This window comes from Alnus glutinosa, chromosome 7 (genome assembly GCF_958979055.1).
Source record: "Alnus glutinosa chromosome 7, dhAlnGlut1.1, whole genome shotgun sequence".
NCBI lineage: Eukaryota > Viridiplantae > Streptophyta > Magnoliopsida > Fagales > Betulaceae > Alnus > Alnus glutinosa.
Genome location: NC_084892.1, coordinates 20,680,989 through 20,706,737, shown reverse-complemented (window position 1 = coordinate 20,706,737; position 25,749 = coordinate 20,680,989). Strand labels below are relative to the sequence as shown.

The 25,749-nt window shown below is 36.9% G+C and overlaps 3 protein-coding genes across 3 annotated transcripts; 2 read left to right on the top strand and 1 right to left on the bottom strand.

Annotated features, from left to right (window-relative positions):
- The first annotated feature begins 1,648 nt into the window (after nucleotides 1-1,648).
- Nucleotides 1,649-5,349, top strand: LOC133872997 (uncharacterized). The gene is made up of 6 exons (XM_062310698.1): nucleotides 1,649-2,100; nucleotides 2,886-2,983; nucleotides 3,481-3,552; nucleotides 3,702-3,826; nucleotides 4,969-5,041; nucleotides 5,154-5,349. The coding sequence occupies exons 1-6, from the start codon at nucleotides 1,806-1,808 to the stop codon at nucleotides 5,256-5,258; spliced, it is 768 nt and encodes a 255-aa protein (XP_062166682.1). The 5' UTR covers nucleotides 1,649-1,805; the 3' UTR covers nucleotides 5,259-5,349.
- A 6,100-nt stretch (nucleotides 5,350-11,449) lies between these two features.
- On the top strand, nucleotides 11,450-14,076 carry LOC133873693 (S-adenosylmethionine synthase 3). Its single transcript, XM_062311437.1, has 2 exons — nucleotides 11,450-11,607; nucleotides 12,631-14,076. Exon 2 carries the CDS (start codon nucleotides 12,638-12,640, stop codon nucleotides 13,808-13,810), a length of 1,173 nt encoding a protein of 390 aa, XP_062167421.1. The 5' UTR covers nucleotides 11,450-11,607; nucleotides 12,631-12,637; the 3' UTR covers nucleotides 13,811-14,076.
- Nucleotides 14,077-14,454: 378 nt separating this feature from the next.
- On the bottom strand, nucleotides 14,455-15,934 carry LOC133873694 (thioredoxin-like 3-3). The gene is made up of 3 exons (XM_062311438.1): nucleotides 15,724-15,934; nucleotides 15,411-15,436; nucleotides 14,455-14,786 (listed from the first exon to the last, which is right to left on the bottom strand). The coding sequence occupies exons 1-3, from the start codon at nucleotides 15,886-15,888 to the stop codon at nucleotides 14,567-14,569; spliced, it is 411 nt and encodes a 136-aa protein (XP_062167422.1). The 5' UTR covers nucleotides 15,889-15,934; the 3' UTR covers nucleotides 14,455-14,566.
- Between the last annotated feature and the right edge of the window lie 9,815 nt (nucleotides 15,935-25,749).

The following is a 25,749-nucleotide window of genomic DNA, read 5'->3' as shown; positions in this document are numbered from 1 at the left end:
AGTTTGAGATTTCAGACGTTTTGGCTCAGTGTTTTTGGCGGGAGAGATTCAGCTTTAATTTCAGTCTCCATTTTACTTCCATTTTAAAATTGATGAACAATGTCAATGTGTAACAAAACAAATCTCAAGACTAGTAGCTTGCCACATCATTGAATGCTGATGGAATCGTTCGTACGCCAACCTAATCAGGATCTGCCAACCGAACCGCCCGCTAGGATTTGCCAACCCGTAAGGATAATGGGTGGATATATATGTATGGGAGACGCAATCATTTTTTAAAATGTGTCCAAAACGGGTAGATAACAGTTTTAAGGTAGGCGGTTGTGGAATACTTGCTGGCCCGTCCATTTAATATTATAATATTATGTATTATATATAATAAGTTAATTCCTTCTCTCTCTCTCTCTCTCTCTCTCTCTCTCTACTTTGATTTGATCATTTGAGACACTTTAGCAAAGGTTATGGAGACAGAGAGAAGAAATGAGTTGAGAAAGATGGAGAGCACAAAGATTGTGCTTTGTGTTTGTAATTTGAATTACTTGTAATTGTGATATTTTATAATGGATTGATTTATTGGGTTTGGCTGCCCTTTACATTTTGAGAGTTCTTCAAAGGGTTTTTACTTCGCCAATTGTGTGTTTGTTAATGTTTGTTTTAGTTGATTCTTGTTATTATTTGTGGTTGATTACTGTTCAATTGTATGTGATTAAATTGTTTTTAAAATTGGCTATATTTGCGATAAACACCCATTCACTTCCATCTAGGTGTTGTTTGGGGGTCTCAGGTTTGGTTAACTTCATCCTCCCAATCAGAAATTGGTAGTTGTTGCAGCCGATAAAGTTGTTCTTCCACACTATGCCACCAAACTCTATCTTAACCTTTCAACTTCATCTTCATGAACCGCACTTCACTCTCCACCAATAGCCCGAACAAATCAAATTAGTCTTCTAACGAAGTAATGCAATCTTGGAAATCATATGGGTCTAATTTTCCATGGAAATCAGGCACGTCTACTCTAACCCTCTTTGTAGCATACTCCATATGGTCCATGTATGGTCTTACGAAGAGACGGGTATCAAGCACGTCACCGATTTGAGACGGGTAGCTCCATACTATCTTCTGCTTTGAGTGCTAATTTGAGATGGGATATAGTTTATGAATAAGAACCTTTGGCTCTGATGCCAATTTGACGACGTAGGACTAAGGACTCAAGTAGGAAATTTTGCAGTGAAATGCATAAACACACTCACACACACCAGCAATGGAGTCTTACCAATGCAAGTAGAGAAGTCTCATATCTTAGAACGTTGGAAGAATTTGAATAATTTTTTTTTTTTGGTCTAGAAAATGGATATTACAATCCCAATAATAGTGTTTATCGGGGACATTGCACAAATTAAAAGTTCAAAAAGGGATCGCAAATTGTAAATTGCATGAAATTAGTAGGATATGGTTAAGAAATATGACTCGTTTAATTAAGTAGTCTGGTAGGATTGTGATTGATTTATATAGTCTAATACTTTTTATTGATACGATTAAACTCAACACATGACTTAAAAAAAAAATAAATAAATAAATAAAAAAGGAGTAAAAAGGAGAGTAGGGCAGGTAGAGGTTGGTGCACGGACCACGTGGAAAGTTGCAATACTATGTATTAGGCCTGTGGCGTGTCTCTTTCCTTGCCTTTCCTCCTTGCTCGTCTCTCTATCTTCACATTCTTCCGTCGACGAGACTCCAACTCTTACAAACAAACGACACCCTTGTCTAGTTGTCTTCCTGGTTGCTGTCTTGGTGTACGTCTACAAATGGCGATGCTCAATGTCTGTGCTGGTCATGGTATGAGTATTTATCCCGCTCTGCTTCCTTTCTCACCAACTCTGTCCAAACTATACACTGGCCCATGGGCTGCTCCGAGAAGAAGACTGCTTATCAGTCCGGCTTTTGCAATGAAGAAGGAGACAGCTGCTACAGTTATTGCTGTGGCTGCTGACAAAGAAGAAGAAGAAGAAGAAGAAGAAGAAGAAATGGAGGAGCCCGGTGAGACCCTATTGTACTCCTTCACTCCTTTGCCTTTGCTCTTTGTGGCTGCCCTTCCTGGAGGTAATTGTTGGTAATTTCTTTCTGAATAAATAATTGAACTCTAGTTCTAGGTTCGAGTGTTGAATGGTAGGATGAAGAACCCTAGCTTCTGAAATTAAATTACAACAGATGAATTCAGGAGCTTTATTTGGCGAACTTAAAGCCTTGATCAATCATCAATGTTGCTGATAAAGACAAAGACCATGAGGTTTTGTGTAGTAGGAAGAGAGAGAGAGAGTTTTTATTTTTTATTTTTTTCTTTTATGCTTTTCCTTTATATTTTTTTAGGAGAGTATTTTTGAGAGTTTAGTTGGTCGAAGGTCACGTATAACACGTGACTAATTTTCGACAAAAATATAACGAAAATGCTAACTTTGTCACCGCTTGATAGTTTGTGGAGTCAAATGTTATTTTTTAAACTTTGGAAGCTAAAAAAACGCAAAAATAGTAAAATGTACTCTTTTTTTTCTCCTAATTTAGTCATTGTTTTGGCCTCGTAAGGCGGAAAGAGAGGAGAACAGATTTGAACTAATTACCTCTGCTCATTATCCCAAGCCGAGTATATATGCTAATCCATAGAGTTTTGAGCAAAATTGAAGTTTTAGTTTGTCACAAAGTATCTACTAGCCTATTTACACAATTCACCTGCTGGTAAGGCAGGCATAAATACAAACTACTTTGCTGGTTAGCTATGAGTTTAACCTTAGCCTGATATATATATATATATATATAATGCTTGTTAAAATGTCATAAGAAATTTGAATATTTCTGAAAAACTATAACAAGTTTGAAAATCTGGAAAACAGGTGGAGCTGTGAGATCTGTGTTTGGGCCTTTTGTTGAGCTTGTTAAGTCATTCAATCTTCCCGACTGGCTTGTACATTGGGGTCACCCGGGAAACATGGTATATATATAAAAACTTTACTTATAAGTTCTGATCTTTTATTATTTTTACAAAAAGGTACCCAAACTTTAAGAAGTGTCAATTTAAGGAATACATCTTTCGATTTTTTTTAATTTCAACCCTCCGTTAGAATTTTCTGTTAAATTCTATTAAAATTTTTAAAATTCCATTTTTTTTCTTAATTCAAAGATTTAGGTATGGGTATTTTTCTAAATTCCGTTAAATTCTGATCAACACCTAAATCCTAACAATATATTTTTTTTCTATTTTTTTCAAAAAAAAAAAAAAGTATTTTGAGAATTTTGATAGTTCAACAGAAAATTCTAACGGATAGTTGAAATTGAAAGATGAATATTCTAAATTGATGCTTTTTAAAGTTTTGATATCTTTTTACATAAATGATGAAAAATGAAGGTTATAATTTATAAATAAAGTTCTCCCTATATATATATATATATATTTTTTTTTTTTTGATGGTTTGATATTAATTCTTGTAGGCAGTTGTGCTCTTTGCAATGGGTGGGTATGGAACATATCTAGGCTTCCGGATACGATTTTCTGATGATGTGGTACGTAATTAAATTAAGAAATTAATACCTTAAAATATGTGTTAATTATTATTGTGACTAAAAATATATTGATGCTTTTTTTTTTTTTATTTTTTTTATTTTTTTTTTTTATGGTTATTATATATATATATTTTAATGTCATGATTCAGGAAGAGAAGGCTAATGCCAAAAACTTGCACCCCAAGCTTCTAGGTGGGATGTTCTTCTTCTTTGCTCTTGGAGCAACTGGTGGAATTACGTCTCTCCTCACTTCAGACAAACCCATCTTTGAGAGGTATTTTAACTATTTACCTTTCTTTCAATCTTTTTGGTGAAACTTCACTTTAATCTCCTTAAAATTCAATTTCTCTCAATTTATTGTATTCATTTTTCAATTGTTTGCAATGTCACCACTCTGTTAAGATTTTTTGTTAAATCCCATAAAAAATTGCTAAAATACCCATTTTTTTTTTTAAAAAAATAATTAATTGTTTTTTTTTGCAAAGATCGAGGCATGAGTATTTTTGCAACTATTGTTAAATTCTAACCAAACGCCTTAATCTTTGCAATTTTTTATAGAACAAATGTGAGTATTTTGAAAATTTTGACACCTCTCAATTAGGAGTTAATAGAAAATCCTAACGGATGGGTGATATTGCGAACAATTAAAAGATGGATGCATTAAATTGAGAGAAATTAAACTTTAGGGGGACATTACAAAAGTGATGATGATTCAAAGGGGTTAAGTAAAGTTACCCACATTCTTTCTTCTTTTTCTCTTTAAGGCCAACTGAAAACTAAATATGAGAGCATGCAAAGTCTTTACACAACTAATGCACAATTCTTACATGCAAAATCGTATATCCGAAATTTATCTAATAAGAATAAGAAGTGATGAACTTCCCCTGATCTTTCATCACTTTTGAAAAAATGTACACAAATTTTAAAAAGTGTCAGTTTAGAGTCTTCATCTTTTATTTATTTATTTTCAATTTCAACCCTCCATTAGATTTTTTTCGTTAGCTCCTGTCAAAAATTTTAAAATACCCTTGTATTTATTTTCTTAAAAACAAATTATAAAAATTTTCCAAGATTCAAGCATGGTTATTTTTTTAAATTCAGTTAAATTTTGACCAACACCTAAATCTTAGTAATTTTTTTTCTCTTTTTTAACCAACACCTAAATCCTAGCAATTTTTTTTTTTTTCCTACAAAAAGAATGGGTATTTTGAAAATTTTGACAGGATTTAACGGAAACTTTTAACAGAGAGTTAAATTAAAAAAAAAAATTGAAAGATGGATACCCTAAACTGATACTTTATAAAATTTGGATACGTTTTGTCAAAAGTGATAAAAAATCAAGAACTTTAAGTGAAGTTTTTCCTTTTTATGTTATTTAGAGAGATTTAAGTGATGAATATGTATCTTTGTTTGCAGTCCTCATGCTATTACAGGTTTCATTGGCCTTGCTCTCTTGACCGTACAAACCATATTACCTGCACTTTTTGAGGTGATTATAAGTTGTGAAAACTCTTTTATTATTCTTTCTTTAATTTGTTTGTTTATATTCCTCAGCTTTTTAATTAATCTCTAATTTTTCTTTTTTCACTTTAATTATGCAGAATAATCCTGGATTAAGAAACGCTCATGGTATCTTGGGTAGCGGGATAATGTCATTGTTTCTCCTGCACGCTGCCCTTGGACTTCAACTTGGCCTCAGTTACTAATCATATATGACCTTCTCCACGCCTACTCCTCCCCACTTTTGTTTTGTAATTCATTTTTCTTTATAAATTAATAGTCCACATTTAATCTTTCCTCACTTGATTCATAGTCTCCCGCCCTAACTTTAAGACAAGCCGTAAACGAATCGAGTGAGTCAAAGTATTGAATGTTTAGGTTCGGTTCAGTTTGTTTATATATATATATATATAAACTTAAGCCGAACCCAAGTTTATTATCAAGCTAAATATTTTCTTCAAGATGATATATTCATTTATTTTTCGAATGAGCTTAAGTTTGTTCACGAGCTACTCCATTAATTTAATCATTCTATATATAAAGTAAATGTCGTGATTGTTTTTTTAAAAAAATAAAAATAAAAAATTAATACTAATTATTAGTTACTAATGATTAAAATTTATTGTTTGAGTCATTAGAGAAATTAACTCAAATCTTAAATAACCTAGTCTCTTGTGGTGAAGTAATGCAATGCGACTCTACTACTGAACTGAAGCAAGTAAATCATAAATTTAATTAGCTTCATTGGTTTCATCATGTTTTAAAGTTAATGATAATGAAAAAAATAAAAAATAAAAGAAAGCAAAAGGAAAACTTCACTTACCTACCTAATCTTTTATCACTTTTACAATTATATCTGTAAACTTTAAAAAGTATAAATTTAAGATTACCATTTTTCAAAAATTTGTAATGTTAACCTTCTCGTCCAAATTCAGAGTTAAATCCTAATGTAGAAAGTGAAATCCCTAAAATACACATATTTTCAAATAATAATAATAATAATAATAATACCACAATTGTGGGTCTAGTGTGACCTGCCATGGGTTTTGTAACCCCCTTCCCCCCACCTCACCCCACATTTTGGGATAAGTTTAGTATGAGTTTTAACCGGAGGTCTTGGTTTAGATATGTGAACCAATGTCTTTGGACCTAATGAGTTTAGTAAAGATTGGATCAAAGCCCCCTTAAGAGATACTAATTTCATAATTTAATGATTTAATACATAACATATGACATATAAGGTAATGAGATTAGAATCTTATTGTTTCAACTTAACATAATTCTAAGATTAATAAGGCATTTACATACCATTAACCCTAGTTTAATTTATTTACCTTTACATGATTTTGACCCTTTATTTGTGAGACTAAAACATATCATTAACCATTAGTTTTTGGATACTAAACTTTACATGGCTTTATCCTTTGATTCATGAAACCTTTTCGTGCATACTCCATCTATTACACCATAATTTTTCTCTCTTTTCATTATATTATGAGTAATATTAGAAATTACATTTTTATCTCACAATGTGACGTGATAGTCTCAACTAACTCTTAGATCAATTATTGTTAAAAATAATAATAAAAAATCTAAAAGTTGGTTGGGACTGTCGCGTCAACATTGCGGGATAGCTGTAGATAAAAATGTAGTATATAACATTACTCTTATACTATTTATTTTTCTAAAAAAAAATTATTTTCTTTTTCCATTCTTCTTACACGGGTGCTTGTTGGACTAGCCCGTGTGGAAAAAATGAATTATGGGTTGGAGCCAAACTTTGAGCAACATTCCCATGTGGGCCAAGAGCCCAATACAATATGATATGAGTCATGAGCTCAATAAAATATGAGGATTATTGATGGAGATCTAAAATTACAATTTAGCCCCTCGAACTACTAACGCTTGGACTTTGACCCCCCAAACTACCAATGCCTTCGAAAAAGGCTCATTTTGATGAAATATGACCATAATACCCCTGTCACGTGTCATTTTTCAATTAAAAAATAATAAAAATAATATATATTTTTTTTTTAAAAAAAAAAAACTAATATTATGCCCAGTGGTGGGGGGTAGCCACACGGCCACCCCCAGGGCTTGTATTTCGAGGTGGCTTGAAAGCCACCCCAGGGGTCCAGGGGTGGCTCGCAAGCCACCCCCTCCCCAAGGGTGGCAGCCACCCCCAAATAGGGGTGTACAAACGGTTATAACCGATAGTTATTGACTAAAACCGCTAACTGCCTAAGCGGTTATTGAATTTTACCAACCGCAACTGCTAACCGCCTAGGCGGAGGCAGTTATTTTTATAACCTCCGGTTAGCGGTTATTGAGGAAATAACCGGCGGTTTTATAACCGCTTTTCAATTTGGATTTTGGGCCGGTTTTGAACCCTTTTTGGGCCGGTTTTAGACCTGTTTTAGCCACTTTGGGGCTGGTTTTAGTCCAGATATGAAATCCAAAAGCCAAAACAAATACAAATACAAATACAAATACAAATACAATCCGTATTCCTCTCCTGCGGACTCCTTGGCGCACGGCCTGAAGCAACAGAAAACCAACCAAAATCAAAATCAAAATCAAACAATGTTAAAACGAAAAAGCATACAAATCCAAACCTCGGCCTGCCGACATTAAAATCAACCCAAAATTTCTATAAAAAAAACTAACACCCACTCGGTTGGAGCTCAAATACACAGAAAAATGAAACCCTCAATCAGTCCTCCACAACCGAAACCCTAAAACAAACAATTTAAAATCACATAAATCAAGATTGCACAAACCCTAAAAAAGCCGAGACAAACGTAGCAATGGAAAGCGAATCGCTAGGATATGGCGATTGCGAATGGTCGTTTCAGAGAGTTATTTTTCGAGATATCGGGAAAGAAAGCGAGAGAAAGAGTAGAGATGCTTATAGACTACAGAGTAACGGCGACGGATACGAGACGAGGCACGAGCTGAGCGGAGAGGAATAGTGCTGGAGAGGCTAGAGGCAGAGGGACGAGCGGCGGCAAGGTAAGGAAATGAAGAATGAAGTGAAACCCTAAAGGCTAAAAGAAAAAGATGTTTATAAACATTGTCCAAAACGACGTCGTTTTGGGCATTGCTGAATGCCCAAAACGATGCCCCTCTTACTCTACTAGCCTCCAGGTTTTTTACTTTTTATTTTTTTATTTTATATATATATATATATAAAAGCGGTTAGCGGTTATTAAATGCTTTTCCCAAACCCTATAACCGCTAACCGCTTCTGCCTAGGCGGTTAGCGGTTATTTATAACCGCTTTTAAAAGCGGTTGGCAGTTATAAGCGGTTATAACCGCACCGTTTGTACACCCCTACTCCCAAACACCCACTTTCAATTTTATTCTTTTTAAATAAAAAAAAAAATTACTTTTTTTTAGTTTTTAATTTTTTAATTTAATTTTTATTATTTTTAATTGAAAAATGACACTTGGCATGAGCATTATGGACATATTTCGTCAAAATGAACATTTTTTAGACGTTTTGATAATTTGAAAGGTCAGAGTCCAAGCGTTAATAGTTCGGGAGACTATCCGTAAAACGGCTGATAATTTGAAGGCTAAATTGTAGTTTTTCCATTTTTAAATCTAAACCCTTAAAAAAAAAAAAACATAATCACATAAGCCAAATGTTGTTAGGTTAAGTGAATAGATTTGATAATTACATGCTCATTTTGAACCTTGCTTTAACTCGTTATGTAGGCCCTACATCGGAGTTGGTCAGTTGGGATCCTGGATCTGAGATTGCGCAGGTTTAGTCACAGCCATCAATTTGTAGGTGGCTGTGCCCTGTGGGATCCACAAACCAACCAGAAACAGAAATTACAGGTAATTGAAGCCAACTGGAAAGCCACAACCGCCAAAAGGAAGCCAGCGATACAGTAGCCAAGAAAGTGTTTTTTTTTTTTTAAAAAAAAAACAAATTATTTATTTTTTTAATTAAAAAAAAAAAAAAGTGATAAAAAGCACACCATTAACAACCCAGCACAAGCAAAGCCAAAAAAAGGAAGGCAAAAATCGTTTGAAGTTGGTTTTGCGGGAGAGGGAGCCTCTACGTCTCCCTTACCCGGTGGTGTGTCTCCTTGATAGTGTTTAGTTTCCTCTCAGCTTTTAGAGCTATAGGGTTTTTGTTCCCCCGGTTTGATCTGGTTGGGGTTGCTGTTCACCTAGCCCTTGGGCTATGGTGGTTTGTGCTTTGTTTGGCTCAGGCATTAAGTCTCAACGCTAGTTGTTCCGGTTGGGGGAGTGGCCGATTTGTGTGTCATAGTCGGAGTGTTTTTGGTCGGTCTTTTCTTATTTTTATTCAGCTTTTTGATGCCAGATCTACGCACGTCCGCCGATTTCTGCTAGACACGCGCCCCTCAGCCGAGTTCTCCGTCGCCGTCTGCTCTTGCTGCCGGTCGCACAGGTCACGCCGTATGTCGGAGTTCGGCGCGTAGCCTGCACGCGCCAGAGAGTCCTTTGCTCTTTGGTGGGTGTGACGGCCACGTTCCGCGATTTTCGGGCCTTGCACGGTGGGGATGGGGTCTCCGGCGGCTGATCTTCGGCTGGGTGGTACTGGTGATGGCGCGTGTTTCCCACGCGCCGTCGTCTCCGGCGGAGTCCGCCTCTGTATCTTCTGCCGGCACTGCGTTGTTGTTTCCTGCTTGTGTCTTCTATTTCGGTTTACCTTTGTAATTTTTAGACATTATGGGACTGTTTGATGGCTTGTTGCTAGATCTGCCTCTTTTCTTTGTAATCGGTTGTGCTTTATTGTTAAAAGAGGTTTAAAGATTACTTCTTGTAATGTTTATTTATTATTTGGGTAGCTGTTGTTATGTATATTCTTGATCTTTCTCACAGTCTATCTTATTTGATAGGCTGCTTTAAGTCAGATTTTTCTTGACTTAATGGGTGGAGTTTCTATATCTCTAGTCAAACTAGGGCCTATGGGCAGTGGTTTTTGCCTTCGGGCATGTATGAGTTCCTATTGTATTTCTATTGGCCTTTGGTTAACTGTATTTCTTTTTGGGGCTCATATTCAGTAATGAAGTCTTCAGTTTCATTTCAAAAAAAAAAAAAGCCAAAAAAAAAAAAGAAAAAGAAAAAGAAAAGAAAAATATGTATTTTTACTCTTTTGAACTGAACTACCATTTGATCCCCTTAAACAATCATTTCCTTAATTAATACACTTCGATAGCATTTGAAATTGAAATGGATAGAAAATTGTGCACATGACTTATACTGACTTATACGTGATTTGTTTTTTTTTTTTTTAAAAAAATAAAAAATAAAAAACAAAACAAAGATTGAGGGGTGCTCGAACAACTCCTCGGCAAAAAAACAAAGGGGGCTAAGGAGGTGACCTTTAGGAGTGTTTTTTTTTTTTTTCTAAGTTTTTCCTGTTATCGGGAGGTAGACAGTTTAATTCTATAAAGCAGGATATCTTGAATTATTTCAAATATTAAAAAGAAAAAAAAGAGGCTTGTGGATCACGTACAGTATTTTACACTCATTTTAACGTTTAAGGTTAATAAAATGGACCAACCGCAACAAAATATTGATATATAGAAGCGAGTGTCATAAATAATAATAATTTTTTTTTTAAAAAAAAAAAAATTTAAAAAAAAAAATTTAAATAAGACAACATGCAAATGGGGTTGAAAAAAAAGAAAAGAAAAAGTCACTTATAATTCTTGAATTTTCATCCATTTTTAAAGAGGGTACTTAAATTTTAAAACGTCTCAATTTAGGGTATCTATTTTTAGAAAGTTTTAATCTCAATCCTCTGTTAGAATTTTTCGTTAAATTTTTCGTTAAATTTTGTCAAAATTCTCAAAATTCCTCTTTTTTTTTTTTTTTAAAAAAAAAAAGAAAAAAAATTGTTAGGATTTAAGTGTTAATTAGAATTTAACGGAATTTACAAAAATACCCATGTCTAAATCTTTGAAAAATTTTATAATTTTTTTTTTTTTTTTTAAAAAAAATAAACACAATGGTGTTTTTAAAAATTTTAATAAGATTTAACGAAAAATTCTTAAGGAAAACTGAGATTGAAACTTTCTGAAAAATGGATACCCTAAATTAAAACGTTTTAAAGTTTAAGTACTTTCTTTCAAAATTGGTGAAAGTTCAGGAGTTATAAGAGAAGTTCTCAAAAAAAAATGAAAAAGAAAAGAAAGAAAGAATTGTTTCGTTCATTCTCTTACACATTTGTTGTCAATTTTCTTATAAAAAATGTGCAAATCTAATATTAAATTTATAAGACCACACGTAAATTTCACAATTCAAATATATATATATATATATATATATATATATATATATATATATATATATATATTAAAATTGTACAAAAAATAGTAGTTGTTGACAGGAGGTAAATGTAATTTGGCAGAAAAAACAGAAAAGAGAGAGACAGAGAGAGAGTGGACGAAACCACCTCCCCTCCACTATATAAAACCCCCCACCCCTTCTTCGGCTTTGTCCTCTCCTCTGCTATTCCACTTCCTCCTCTGCCTCAGCCTTATAAACATCCATACGCCTCCAGGCTCCAGGTCTGTCTATCAATCTATCTATCTATCTATCTATCTACGCCATTTCTCTGCAACATCTACCGTTGTCTGTTTCCCTTGAGTCACAAAATCTGCTTCAACATTGTTCTCTATATATATGTCGATATCCATTGACCATTCTTCTTTAATTTTGCATTTGTTATTATTGCTATTAATGTACTTACATTACGTCCATTCGGTTGTGCCGTTAGTTATTTTGAGTTCCCATTGCGCTCAGTTTTAATGGGTTTTCCTCTACTTTAGCTAAGGAGATCGGCTCCTTTGTTTGTGCACCAATGGGTTGTCTGTTTATGGTGTTTGATGTTGTTTGCTTTGGCATTCGACTGGATCTATGTGGGATGTTTTTGTTTGTACCGTTTGTTTGCATTTATGATTTGGTTTTTTTTTTTTGCTTTGTATTCACTCCATAACATCAACCTTTTCAAAACCAATATACTTGGGTCTCATCCTCCAATGTGATGTTAGAGCGGGATCTGGATTTGGCTTAGATGCTGTAGAGCATATGTGGTATAATTTTTTCAAGGGTCAAAGAGCGTTTGTGAAATTAAATCTGGACCATTGAAAAAATTACGGGCATTTTCCTAAGCCAAATCCGCGGGATCTAGATTGGTACTAATGATATGATGGGATTGCAAGTAGGGGGAGTTATTTTACATCTGACATTTTCGTTCTCTTCTGCTGATGTCTTTATCTTGATCTGCCATAGCAATCTACCTTAAGGATTTGTGTCATAGATATATCCTCGGTACAAACTTTTCCTTTACCATTTAATCTTGAAATTTATGTATAGTGAAGATGATGATCATGATGTGGCTATTAATGTCAATGATGGGTAATCTTGTTGGTTCCTTAACTATATATTTGAGAAAAGTAACACTTTAAATTTCATGGATGTTTCCATGTAATGATACGCCATACATTGTTGTTTACAAGTTAAACCTTGAGATTTCAATCTTTTGTTGTGAAGTGTGGAGGATCACTAACACATCTTATCCTTTTTCCCAGTCTAGAGATGGATACCTTCCTCTTCACCTCTGAATCTGTCAATGAGGGCCACCCTGACAAGCTCTGCGACCAAGTCTCAGATGCCATCCTTGATGCTTGCCTAGAACAAGACCCAGAGAGCAAAGTTGCATGCGAGACCTGTACAAAGACTAACATGGTGATGGTCTTTGGTGAGATCACAACCAAGGCTAAAGTAAACTATGAGAAAATAGTTCGAGACACTTGCAGAGGCATTGGGTTTGTGTCACCAGATGTTGGCCTTGATGCCGACAACTGCAACGTTCTTGTGAATATCGAGCAACAGAGCCCTGACATTGCCCAAGGAGTTCACGGCCACCTCACCAAGAAACCTGAGGAAATTGGAGCGGGTGACCAAGGCCACATGTTTGGCTATGCTACTGACGAAACGCCTGAGCTCATGCCGCTTACTCATGTGCTTGCTACCAAACTTGGTGCCAGGCTAACTGATGTCAGGAAGAATAAAACATGCCCATGGCTCCGGCCTGATGGTAAGACTCAAGTGACTGTCGAGTATAAGAATGAGAATGGAGCAATGGTCCCTCTCCGGGTGCACACCATCCTCATCTCAACTCAACATGATGAGACTGTGACAAATGAGCAGATTGCCAAGGATTTGAAAGAGCATGTGATTAAACCTGTTGTCCCCTCCCAGTATCTTGATGACAAGACCATTTTCCACCTCAACCCTTCAGGTCGGTTCGTCATCGGCGGACCTCACGGAGATGCAGGACTTACTGGCCGGAAGATAATTATTGATACATATGGTGGGTGGGGTGCTCATGGTGGAGGTGCCTTCTCGGGAAAGGATCCAACCAAGGTGGACCGGAGTGGTGCATATATTGTTAGGCAGGCAGCAAAGAGTGTGGTGGCTTCAGGGCTTGCTCGACGCTGTATTGTGCAGGTTTCTTATGCAATTGGTGTGCCGGAACCGCTGTCGGTGTTTGTGGACACATACAAAACAGGGAAGATTCCGGACAAGGACATATTGGCTCTGATTAAAGAGAATTTCGACTTTAGGCCAGGAATGATTGCCATCAATCTGGATCTTAAGAGAGGAGGCAACTTCAGGTACCAGAAGACTGCTGCTTATGGTCATTTTGGCCGTGATGATCCAGATTTCACATGGGAGACTGTAAAGCTTCTCAAGCCCAAGGCTTGAGTCAACATGCAAGTTTTTGCAAATGGTTATTATCGTAGCCATCATTAATGCCTGCGGAGAAAATAAAGAACATTCATTGTGTGGGAAGAGAGGTGTGCTTCAGGTTGAGGTGTTTAGCAAATCTAGGAACCTTAGTATTTGGTTCTCTGTCATTTGTCTTTTTTCAGTTTTTCCCTATCTCCATTCTTCAAGTATTGTTTCTCCAACCAACCTGATGTCATTTGTTCGAGTTGATCTATTTCAATTTATTATATTGTTTCTTCCAAGTAGGCCATTGTGAACAAGTTTATCATCTGAGTAGGTAAACTGCAAATAAGATGATAAGCTATCAATTTGTTTAACCCTGCCATATAGAATTTGCAATTTATATTTACAAGATAATGATCCAGAAAAAGCGCTAGTTAAATCAGTCCTATCACTCTAAAAAGACTAGTTAAGTTGCAATTAGAGCTTTCTATTATCGCTCATTAAACTCAGTCTTACCTAATAAATAACCAATGTAAGACTTACCACTCATGAGCTTCTTTATAATCCACCTACTCTATGTAGGCTAATCATCTTCTCAGTATAAAAATGGAGTGCTACATCGCATTTATGGTTTTAGATGCGACCCTTACAAGCAGAGCAAGAAAAGAAAGAATTCATTACAAAAGGACTTTACCGATAGCTTGTGACCCAAGTACACCTGCTAAGCTTAAGAAATACAGGAAATTGTTTCTACAGCTAAACATTATATGTTGATCCTGAAATATGTCTTTAGGAGTGCAACCACAAGCGATCATGCAACCGCTCTTCTCCAGCACCAAACATCTCATCTACCCTTTCGCCGTCTCGGTAAAACTGAAATGTAGGTGTATACCGAATGTGCTGAGTCGTCTCTGGACATTCATCAATGTCTGCATATATGAAAGAAAGCTTTGGGAAATTGTTACTCAACTGGCAGAATGTAGGGAGGATCTGGCTACAAACACGGCACCTGAAAAGTGAAAACAAACCAAGAATTGTTCCATATTGTAGATTCTGTCAAGAATTTCATGGGTGATAACCTGCTATTAGTCATCTGACCCTCTAATCTCTCACATTTATTTCTAATCAATGACAAATCTAGGAAATTCTATGTCGTCCTGATAAGGGGTTATTAGCGACGACTCATAGTCGTTGCTGATAAGGAGTTATCAGTCACTGATAATCACGTATCAGCGACGACAAATGACTTTGGTGTTGTCGTTAACAACCTTTCTCGACGGAGCAATTGGGACGACTTTTAGACTTTTAGCAACAACTTTTTTTGTAGTGAATGTAGCAAATAGATTGATAATGGTCACCAACAAGCTCTATAATCCCCCAAATCGAAGCCCACGAGAAAGACTAGGATTCATGTATCCCACAACTTCTATGAAACAGGAACCAGTTTCCCGGGAATAATGCGTCTAACCCTTAGATATGCAACTCACTGTGTCAATCATCATTACATCAAACATTTTGTGTTCAAACAAGAAGCTCACAAATACCGCCTTTTTGTGAAGGGCTTGTGCATATATGATTTTGATAATTAAAACGAGAGATCAGGAAAAAGGCTTTTGAAGAACTTGTTACGTACCAAGATGCACCGTAATTGATAACTGCCTGCAAGGATTTCAATAAAAGGAAAGAATCATGAAACTGACGCCATTCAAATTACACACACAAAACAAACAAACAAACAAAAAAAGAGAGTAGATTTTTCTTGGTGTGGTAGCTCCATGTCCTAGAAATTCATTTTCAATTCTTTAGTTTCTGAGCAGCAAAATGGCGGATAAAGAAGAACCCATTTGTCAAATTCTCGGACCCATTCAAAAGAAAAAGCAAAGAAGCCAGAAGGATCCCAAAGACAAACAAAAAAGTAAAAATTGAAAAATAAGCTGGGTGCTTACAGGGGTTTTGGAAGACTTAATCTCCAGAAGAATGTTCCCAAGGCTTTGATCGCTGGAAGCACTTTTCAAGTTTCCGTGGTGATTCAGTGGGAGATCCAAACCTGTGCCGCCCAACCCTTTCTTTGGGCTGTCTTCACTGCCACTCATACCAGCTCCACCCTCCATATCCTTTGGCTTCCGAAGCTCTAGAATTAGCAGCGAGTAGATTGCGGGGGGTTTTGGACCTTTTGTATTAGGAGTAAGTCGCAATTAGACGACTTGTAGTTGCATTAAAATGTCTTGCCGTATTTCTTAAAGGCTTGCCGACTTGCTCCTAGTCCTTGGTATCAACGGCCTCTCTTTGGATTGATTCCAACTGCTTACCGTTTGGACTCCAACCGGTTGACATAGGTGTGACTTTAATCGAGTCTAACCGAGTTAAGCATTGGCTGCTCGGACTCGGTGCAGAAGTATTGTTCATATGCTCGAACTCGAGCCAAGTTTTCAAACATTGATTGAATTCGACTAGCCAGCACCCTAATCGAGTTTCCAATCGAGCTTGATTGGAATTTTTTCAATGTCCAATTTTAACGAAAAATAAAAATAAAAATTAATAAACAAAAATAACAATTTTTATTAACTTAGTATTAAAAATTATACAACTTTACACATTTTCAACATTACTTTGAGGAGTATCAACAATCTTGCATTGCTCACTCAACAAGGAAGGTTGAATATGTTGCACTTTGTGAAATGGCAAAGGAAGCTATTTGGCTTAGAAAATTCTTGATGGATCTTGGTGTAATGAAGATGGAGTAATATCATATCACGTTGTTATGTGACAACAGTGAAATGGTTGCATAACCCAAAGAACCGAGAAACCACAAGAAAAAGAAGCTCATTGAGCGCGAGTATCATCCCATTTAGAGAGATTGTAACGTGTGGAGATGTGGTTGTGGCAAAGATAACTTCGGCATTTAGAAGACTTTTGAGTCTCACGTAAAGGGAATGGGTGTCAAATGTATGCTAAATTGAATTTTAGGGCAAGTGGGAGATTGTTAACGATAATTTCCTAAAACTAAATTTGTTTTGTATGACATTTTCGGTTTAATAATGAAGTTGTTTATTTTCTGAGATAAATAAGAACATTGATCATATCTTTATATATATGTGTGGAAAATTTGTGTATATGTATTCCTTAAGTTATATTAAATATAATTTACGTGTTAATAATCACACAAAAGATTTAAGCCATAATGTCTTGTGACTTATAAACCCTAGTTCATAATCGGTGATGAAGTTGATCATTCCATCTGATAAGATTATAACATATCAATCATGATGATCTATCTTGTTCATGAAAGTTGAGACTTCTAATTGATATGTTCGTATGGTTACAATACACTAAATTGGACTACGTGAGTTATTATTTTATAAATTATTGTCAATTGAATAACTTGAATATATGACTAATTATAGCATTGACTCTTAATCATGAGGGGAATGTGAACTCAAATGTGAAGTGTAGGTCACTTAGATACATTTAGGAGTGAGATCATTCATGGTCAAAATCTCAAATGTGTTGGGTGATCACGTGTAGCATTGTGGAAACACTACTCAAAATAGAATCTATATTCACTTTGATTGAAATCAAAGAGATAAATTTAATAAATTAATTATTCTAAATCTCAGGCATGAGCATTTTAGTACGAAGTTACTAAAATTAAATGTACTCAATGAAATATGATTTCAAGAGTATGAGAACAATCAATAGATTAAATCGGAAATTCAATCATTAAAAGAGAGCAAACTAAAGTAATGTAAATTTATTTTGACTTTAATTTCGGTATAAATATTTCGTGGAGGAGTCAAATGCAATTCTAAGAAGTCAATGGAGATCTAGATTAATCAAAATAAATATTAGAATGCAACTACAATTTTTTAGTTGAATAAGTTGTAATTAATTGTAACTTGTAACAAGTCATGAGATGACAAAGTGTTTAGGCCCATTGAGTCTAGCTTTATTTTTCTTTTAGGTCCATTCTCAAACTGATCATTATCCTTTTAGGCTTAACCTAATTGCACAAGAAGCACTCGAACTTGGCGTGTGAAATGGTGTTGGTGTAAAACTTGGTTTTCCAAGTCCCATTCTAACTAGGATTCACATGTCTATTTTAAAGGAATCTTGTATATTTGAGCCCCGCACTCTTTGATCACAAATCAAAATTGAGGAGAATATCATAAAGTCTCTAGAGTGAGCCCTAGTCGTGCACTATCAAGAGGAGAAAGAAAAACCCTAGTCATGCAACCCTAAGGTATGTGATCATACCTTCTCTTGCATGCTATTTCATGTTTTGAAAAATCTAGTACTATGCTTGCATGGAGTTCATTATTTGGAAATCTTTCGTTGTTTCTGATGTGATTAATTCACATACATGTTCCCAACATTAATTATATACTAACATGTTATATCACCATTCAATAATATATTAATGTATTAACCTATTAATATACATTAACATATTAACATTTAGTATACGAACTAATTATGTATTTAAGTTATAATTATTAACTAGTAACATATTAATATATGCTAATTAGGTAATCAATTAATTTATTGACATATGTTGCATAGTATATGTATATAGTAAAGTAGGGTATATATATAATACAATACTAATATAGTATACATAATTATATAATAGTATTAGCATACATGATGAGTGCCAAAAAGTGTATATTTGGACTCCTTAATTTACATTAGTTAAACTTTTATCTTTGTTATTTTCTGATATTTTTGGTTAATTTTTGTGTATTAGTGTTTTGCAGAACCTGGAGATAAAATGATGGTATTTTAATTAAAAGAAGTGGAAATATATATATATATATATATATATATATATATATATATATATATATATATATAAAATATAAGGATTTGTGTTTGTGCTGCCTTACCAAATGTTGGTAGAGGCTGTTTGTATATATAGAGAAACTAGAACATAGTTACATGAGTTTAGGAGACTACAATTCTGATAGGAATGAAACACTACAATCTAATCTGAGTATTTGAATTCAAAATATTATCTTATCACTAGTTCCTATAATCTAGGTTTTATCTTCATCTTGAGAGCGCATAGAATTAGGAACTTTATCTTGAGAAGACATATCTAGCTGAGGGGTAGATATGTCTTTAACATGCCCCTGCAATCTCAACGGTATAGGGAGAACGTTGAGATTGGTACGAAGGAAAGCAAAACGGGCGGAGGAGAGAGGCTTGGTGAGAACATCCGCTAGTTGATCCTTGCTGGAGATGAATTGAATGCGGATGGTCTTCTTAGCAACCATGTCTCGAACAAAATGAAAATCAATTTCGACATGTTTTGTTCGTGCATGGAAAACTAGATTTGAAGATAGGTAAGTAGCTCCGATGTTGTCACACCATAGTGTAGGAGGACGTGTAAAGCTGAGCCCAAGTTCAGAACATAGAGACATAATCCAGGAGAGTTCAGCTGCAGTGTTTGCTAGGGATTTGTATTCGGCCTCGGTGCTGGAGCGTGCAACAGTGTGTTGCTTTCGACAGCTCCATGAAATAAGATTTTTCCCAAGGAAAATACAATATCCACCCGTAGAGCGACGATCATCTTGGTCTCCAGCCCAATCTGCGTCGGAGTAGGCCTCAATGGAGGCTGTTGGGGCACGGTAGAAGTGAAGACCATACTGAACTGTTTCCTTGAGATACCTTAAGAGTCTCTTTACAGCCTGCCAGTGTAGATCCGTGGGATTATGCATGAATTGAGCAAGTTTGTTCACACAGAATGAGATGTCCGGTCTTGTGATGCAGAGGTATTGCAATGCACCTACTGTGCTGCGGAATAAAGTTGGATCAGAGAATAAATCACCTTCAAAAGCCGAGAGGTGAGTAGAAGATGCCATTGGACAGTTGATCGGTTTGGCCTCAATCATTTTGGTCCTTTTGAGAATGTCCAAAATGTACCGATGCTGAGACAGGATAAAACCAGTGGAGCTTGGAAGAACTTCAATTCCTAGGAAAAAATGGAGTTTCCCAAGGTCTTTGACAGCAAATTCCTGTTTCAATGTCTGTAAAAGTGTAGAAACTGCAGATGGTTTAGATGATGTGATTAGAATGTCATCTACATAAATGAGTACTAGAGTAGTGTAAGCAGCCGACTTATAGATGAAGAGAGATGTGTCTGATTTGGATCCATGAAAACCAAGCTCCAATAGTTTACCACTAAGTCTGGAGAACCAAGCTCTTGGGGCTTGTTTAAGGCCATATAAAGCCTTTGTGAGTTTACAAACATGATCTGGAAACTGAGGATGAGGAAAACCGGGAGGCTGAGACATGTATACCACTTCAGAAATATTCCCATGAAGGAATGCATTTTGTATGTCAATTTGATGAATCGGCCAGCCATTGGACAGAGCAATTGATAGAACAATGCGTACCGTAGTAGGTTTGATCACAGGGCTGTAGGTTTCACCATAGTCAATGCCCGGTTGTTGATGAAATCCCTTAGCAACTAGCCTTGCTTTGTACCTTTCAATCGATCCATCAGCCTTCCGCTTTATCCGAAAAACCCATTTGCAGCCAATTATATTAGAAGCTAATTCAGGAGGAACCAGGGTCCAAGTCTGGTTCTGTAGTAAAGCATCAAATTCGGTGTTCATGGCAGCTCTCCAATTTTTATCTTTCACAGCTGTAGAGTGACAAGTAGGCTCAATCTCAACAGTAGAGGACTCGGCAAGCAGGGCTCTCGGGAGGGGGTACCGAACTCGACCATCTGTAAACTCTCTAGGCTTGGAGATGTTATTTCTAGCACGAGTAACCATGGGATGTGAAGAAGTAGGTGGAACTAAAAGAGGAGTTGAAGAAGCTGAAAAATCAGCTGGAAGTGGGGAATCAGCAGAGCTGGAAGATGCTGAAGAGAGGGACTGCAGTGATGGAGAGTGCAGAGAGGGAGAGGAAATTGGAGAGGAGGGCTCTAGGACAGGTTGTGGGAGCTGTGTTGTTGACTGTGGTAGGAGAATGGGCAGGGAGAGCTGTTGCCGAGTATTGCAAGAGTTTGACTCAAGGGAGGATGAGGGAGGAGTATATGGAAAAGTAGATTCATTGAAAATAACATCTCTTGAGATGTAGAGGCGATTTGTGGGCAAGTGGAGGCATTTGTAGCCTTTGTGAAGAGGACTATAGCCGAGGAATAAACAAGGGACAGAACGTGGCTGAAACTTGTTTGAATTATATGGACGTAAGTTGGGCCAACATAGACAACCAAATGTGCGTAAGAAGGAATAATCCGGAGAACATTTGAAAAGTGTTTCAAATGGAGAATGATTTTGTAGAACTGTGGTAGGCATGCGATTGATTAGATAGCATGCAGTGGAAAAAGCATCATCCCAAAATTTGAAGGGTAAATGAGCATGAGAGAGTAGTGCTAGACCGGTTTCGACAATATGTCGATGTTTTCGTTTGATAGCACCATTTTGTTGGTGAGTATGTGGGCAAGACACACGATGCTGAATGCCAAGTTGCTTGAGTAGATTATTGACAGGACGGTATTCACCACCCCAATCGGATTGAATTGCTTTTATTTTGGTCATAAAGAACCGTTCAACATATAATTTAAAAGTGCAGAAAACTGAAAGAACATCACTCTTTAAGGATATTGGATAAAGCCAAGTATATTTGCTATAAGCATCAAGAAAGGAAACATAATACTTAGCACCAGACCTAGAGCTAACTGGGGCTGGTCCCCATACATCAGTATAGATTAAATCAAGAGGACAATTTGCAGAACCGGAAGCTGAAGAAAAAGGGAGTTGCTTGCTCTTTGCACCAAGGCAGGCAGTGCAAACAGTGGAGTCATTTGGAGAAGCAACTGGAAGCTGAAAACGAGAAAGGACATGGCGGACAACCTTCAAGGTGGGATGGCCCAGCCGTGAGTGCCATTGAAAAGCGAAAACACGTTCACCCACCATGGCATGACGGGGATGTTTATTTGTGGGAAAAAATTGATAGAGTCCATGTTTATTCGGCCCGTGGAGGAGGAGTTTCCCCGTGCGACGGTCCTTTAAGAAAAAATGGGAAGGATGGAATTCAAAGAATGTATTAGTATCTTTGGTGAATTTCTGAACAGAGATGAGGTTCTTGGAAATTTGAGGAACATGCAGAATATCAAGGAGATCAAAATGAGAACTAGGAGTAGAGAGTCGAGTTGTACCAATGTGTTTGATTGAGAGCCCCTTACCGTTGCCAATACGGATTTGATCTGAGCCCAAGTAGTCTTCAGCCTTGATATTTAAATTGGCGAGATCAGATGTCAGATGGTGTGTAGCGCCAGAATCTGGGTACCAGTTCTGATCAGTGCTGCTGGATGGGGCAGAGAGATAGGCCTGAGCCTGAGAAGGCTGTTCTCGAGTGTATGCCTCATTGAACCTATTGTAACAATCCAAGGCAATGTGACCATAGCGGTTGCATACCTGACATAATGGTCGGTTGGAGGAGGATCCACGGCCAGATGAGGGTCCTCGGCCTCTGCCACGAAATGGCCTGGAAGTGCCAGAGAAGCCACGGCCAGAAGAATGATTACCGTGGGAACCACGCATGCCACGGTTTGAGTGTGGAGAAGAGTTGCCCCGGGAGGCAAAGTTTGCACCAGCAACAGAGAGATCAATAGAGGCTTGATGCTTCTCTAAGCGCATCTCATGAGAGAGGAGATGGCCGTAGATTTCATCCACAGAGAGTGGTTCGGCTCTGGTTGTAACAGAGGTTACAAACGGATCAAAGTCAGAGCCGAGTCCAGCTAGAAGGAAGGACACCTTCTCAAAGTCATTGAGAGGTTGACCTACGACAGCAAGAGCATCACACAACGTCTGAAATGTGTGGAAGTAGTCAGCGATGGAGGAAGATCCTTTCTTAAGAGTCGCCAATTGATAATGCACCTGCATGGTGCGTGCCTTTGTCTGAGACGTAAAGAGGGTCTCCAAGGTCGTCCATGCTTCGCGGGAGGTGGCACAGCGAGTAACATGGGTCAGCATTTTTTCCGAAAGAGCTGAGTTAATAGCTCCGAGCAGCAGTTGATCTTGCATGCTCCAATGGAGGAAGGCCGGATTGGGAGACGTGGTTGAGACACCATCTTTGGTGGATGTCACAGTGGGAGGAGGGCAGGGTGTGGAACCATCAACATAACCAAATATGTTGCCGCCTTTGAGGTGTGGAACGATCTGAGGCAGCCAGACCGGATAGTTATCAATGGTGAGTTTGATAGGATTAAAATTGGTGAAGGTCACCAACGAAGGGGATTGTGGAGGTGGGTTAGAGGCAGACATGACCGAAACTTGGGAAGGAAAAAAAAAAAGAGAGGACGTGAGTCACTGTTGTGGCTCTGATACCATATAAAATATAAGGATTTGTGTTTGTGCTGCCTTACCAAATGTTGGTAGAGGCTGTTTGTATATATAGAGAAACTAGAACATAGTTACATGAGTTTAGGAGACTACAATTCTGATAGGAATGAAACACTACAATCTAATCTGAGTATTTGAATTCAAAATATTATCTTATCACTAGTTCCTATAATCTAGATTTTATCTTCATCTTGAGAGCGCATAGAATTAGGAACTTTATCTTGAGAAGACATATCTAGCTGAGGGGTAGATATGTCTTTAACAATATATAAGACAAAAGGTGAGCTGGACCATCTTGACTTTAAAGTGACCAAGAAGACCACAATCTTTAGAGACAATTTCCAGCAAGCTAATAAATGAAGATTTGGCATCACGTGAGATGTCTTGAGGAAATGGCACAACCTTTTCTTTTTCCCTTCTTTCCATGACCTGCAGCACGGCTTGCTATGTTTTGCTCCCTTGAAATCACGTGGATCTCTTGGAAATCAAGCAACAACTCTCCAGCAAGTCAAGAAAGCATGGGCAACCAAACTGCTGGATATCAGCATCGCAACGCAATTCCCTGTGGGATTGACTTTGCACTTGCATAACATTATATTGCAAACGATTCGTGCACTTGCGAGTTAAATAAATTTGCACAAGTTTTTGGCGCCGTTGCTGGGGAATTGTTTTGTTTGTGAAAATTGATTTTTGTTTGAATTGATTTTATTTTTCTACTAGTTTAGGTAGATTTTTGTTTTAGTTTTATTTGTTTTGCCTTTCGTGTTCTTCCAAAAAAAAAAAATGAAAAAAAAAACGACGGAAAGGCATCCATTCTCGTTTACATTCTTTTATGTTTTTGTTAAGATTGTCTCTTTTATTTTCTTAACAAAAATAAAAACTGGCGCTGGAAGGAACAAGTCTGATGCTTAGGAAACTAGCATCAATTTCCAACAGTTTTGTTTAGTACGTATTTCAACAATTTTTAGTTCTGATTTTTCATTAAATATATATATATATATATATATATATATATATGGAATCGGCGCAATGAAGAGGATTAGCTAGATTTTTTTTTACAGAGAGAGTGAGTTCTCTTGCCATGTTGTTCTTTCACGATTTTCTTTTTAAGATCGTCTCTCAATGTTTATGTTCTTAACCCAAAAAAAAATAAAAAAAACTAGCGCTTGAAGGAATGACCTAAAGTCTGTTGCTTAGGAAAACTAGGTGTGATGTCTAGGCTTGTCTCATTTATTTTTGGTCCTTTTTTTTTTTGGTATTTTTGTTTTGTTTAATGTTTTTGTGTTAGTTCTCATTTTTGATTTTATTTTTGTTTACTTTATCTTCTTGAAAAAACAAAAAAAAAACTTGGTTCATTTCTTTGGTGGGATAATTGCATGCTATAGGGTGCGAGTGAAGTATGAATTTTCATTTTGATAATTATAGTAATTTTTCTGCACAACATGCTTCACCTAGTGGTTGGACACCTGCTCCAACCAACTACCCTTACAGTTTCAACCCACATGAACCATGTTCATATTGCTCCGATCCTTATCATAGTGCTAGTAATTGTCTATCTTGGGGTAATTTTGCAATCTTACTTGTGAGCAAATAAACATCAATTTCTCCAGCCCAGGGTTTGATTCAAATTCAAATTTTTACAATTCGGACTGGAGCAACCATTCTGATTTCTTGTGGCAAGCTCAAGCCATGGGAAATTGTGCTCCCCAATTTCAGGAACTGCACCATCCTGAATATCTGCAGTTCAATAACCAATCTTCCCATTCTTCATCCTACAATTATCTAGCTTCTTCTTTACGGTTCACTTTGGAAGACACTCTCAAGGTCTTCATGGAGCTCACAGGCCAAGCTATTAGTGACATGAAGAATGCTGTTATGGAAAACACTCAGGCAATTGCCAGGATAGAAGGACAATTTGAATATCTGGTTGCTAAAGTCACCAGAATAGAGGAAGAAGAGTTTTAAAGTCTGCTGATGGCTACAGGGCACTACATGATTGATGAGGATGACTCTAGCAATCCTCATTATGAGCATGTCCAAGCCACCACCATACTTGGGAATATGGTAGTTTTTGAGGAGCCAAGTCTGGAAGATTCTTTTGAAGAGAGCTATGCTCAATTCGAATGTGACCTTGACTTGGTACCTGAGCAAGATGAGGCGCTATTGGCTTCCACTCTTGAGATACGACCTGAGAATGGGAAAACCACTGAGATATCATCCCCCACATCTTCAGCAGCTGAGGACGAAGAGAAAGAAGAGCACTTAGAGTCTGTTGAGCACCTGGAGCACACAGCGCCCCTGTCAAAGCCAAATTTGTCCAACGACAAGGAAATGAGTACTGAAGCTCATTCCTTCATCACCATCCCTCTCGAGACATTTCATGAGCCCCAAATTTCAATTCTTAAATGTCCCAAAGAGCCATCTTGTGCCAAAACTGTCAAGGATCCATGCACACAAGGTCACAAATCTAGGAACCATCGTCCTACGAAGATCCTTCGAAGCAAGCAAGTTGGCTACCTAAGAAGGCGACCCATTCTACCATAGGGATATCAAATTATAAAAAAGAAATGGTGGAAGGGATTGGTTGGACATCCACATGATCGTGGAAGGCGCTGTAAA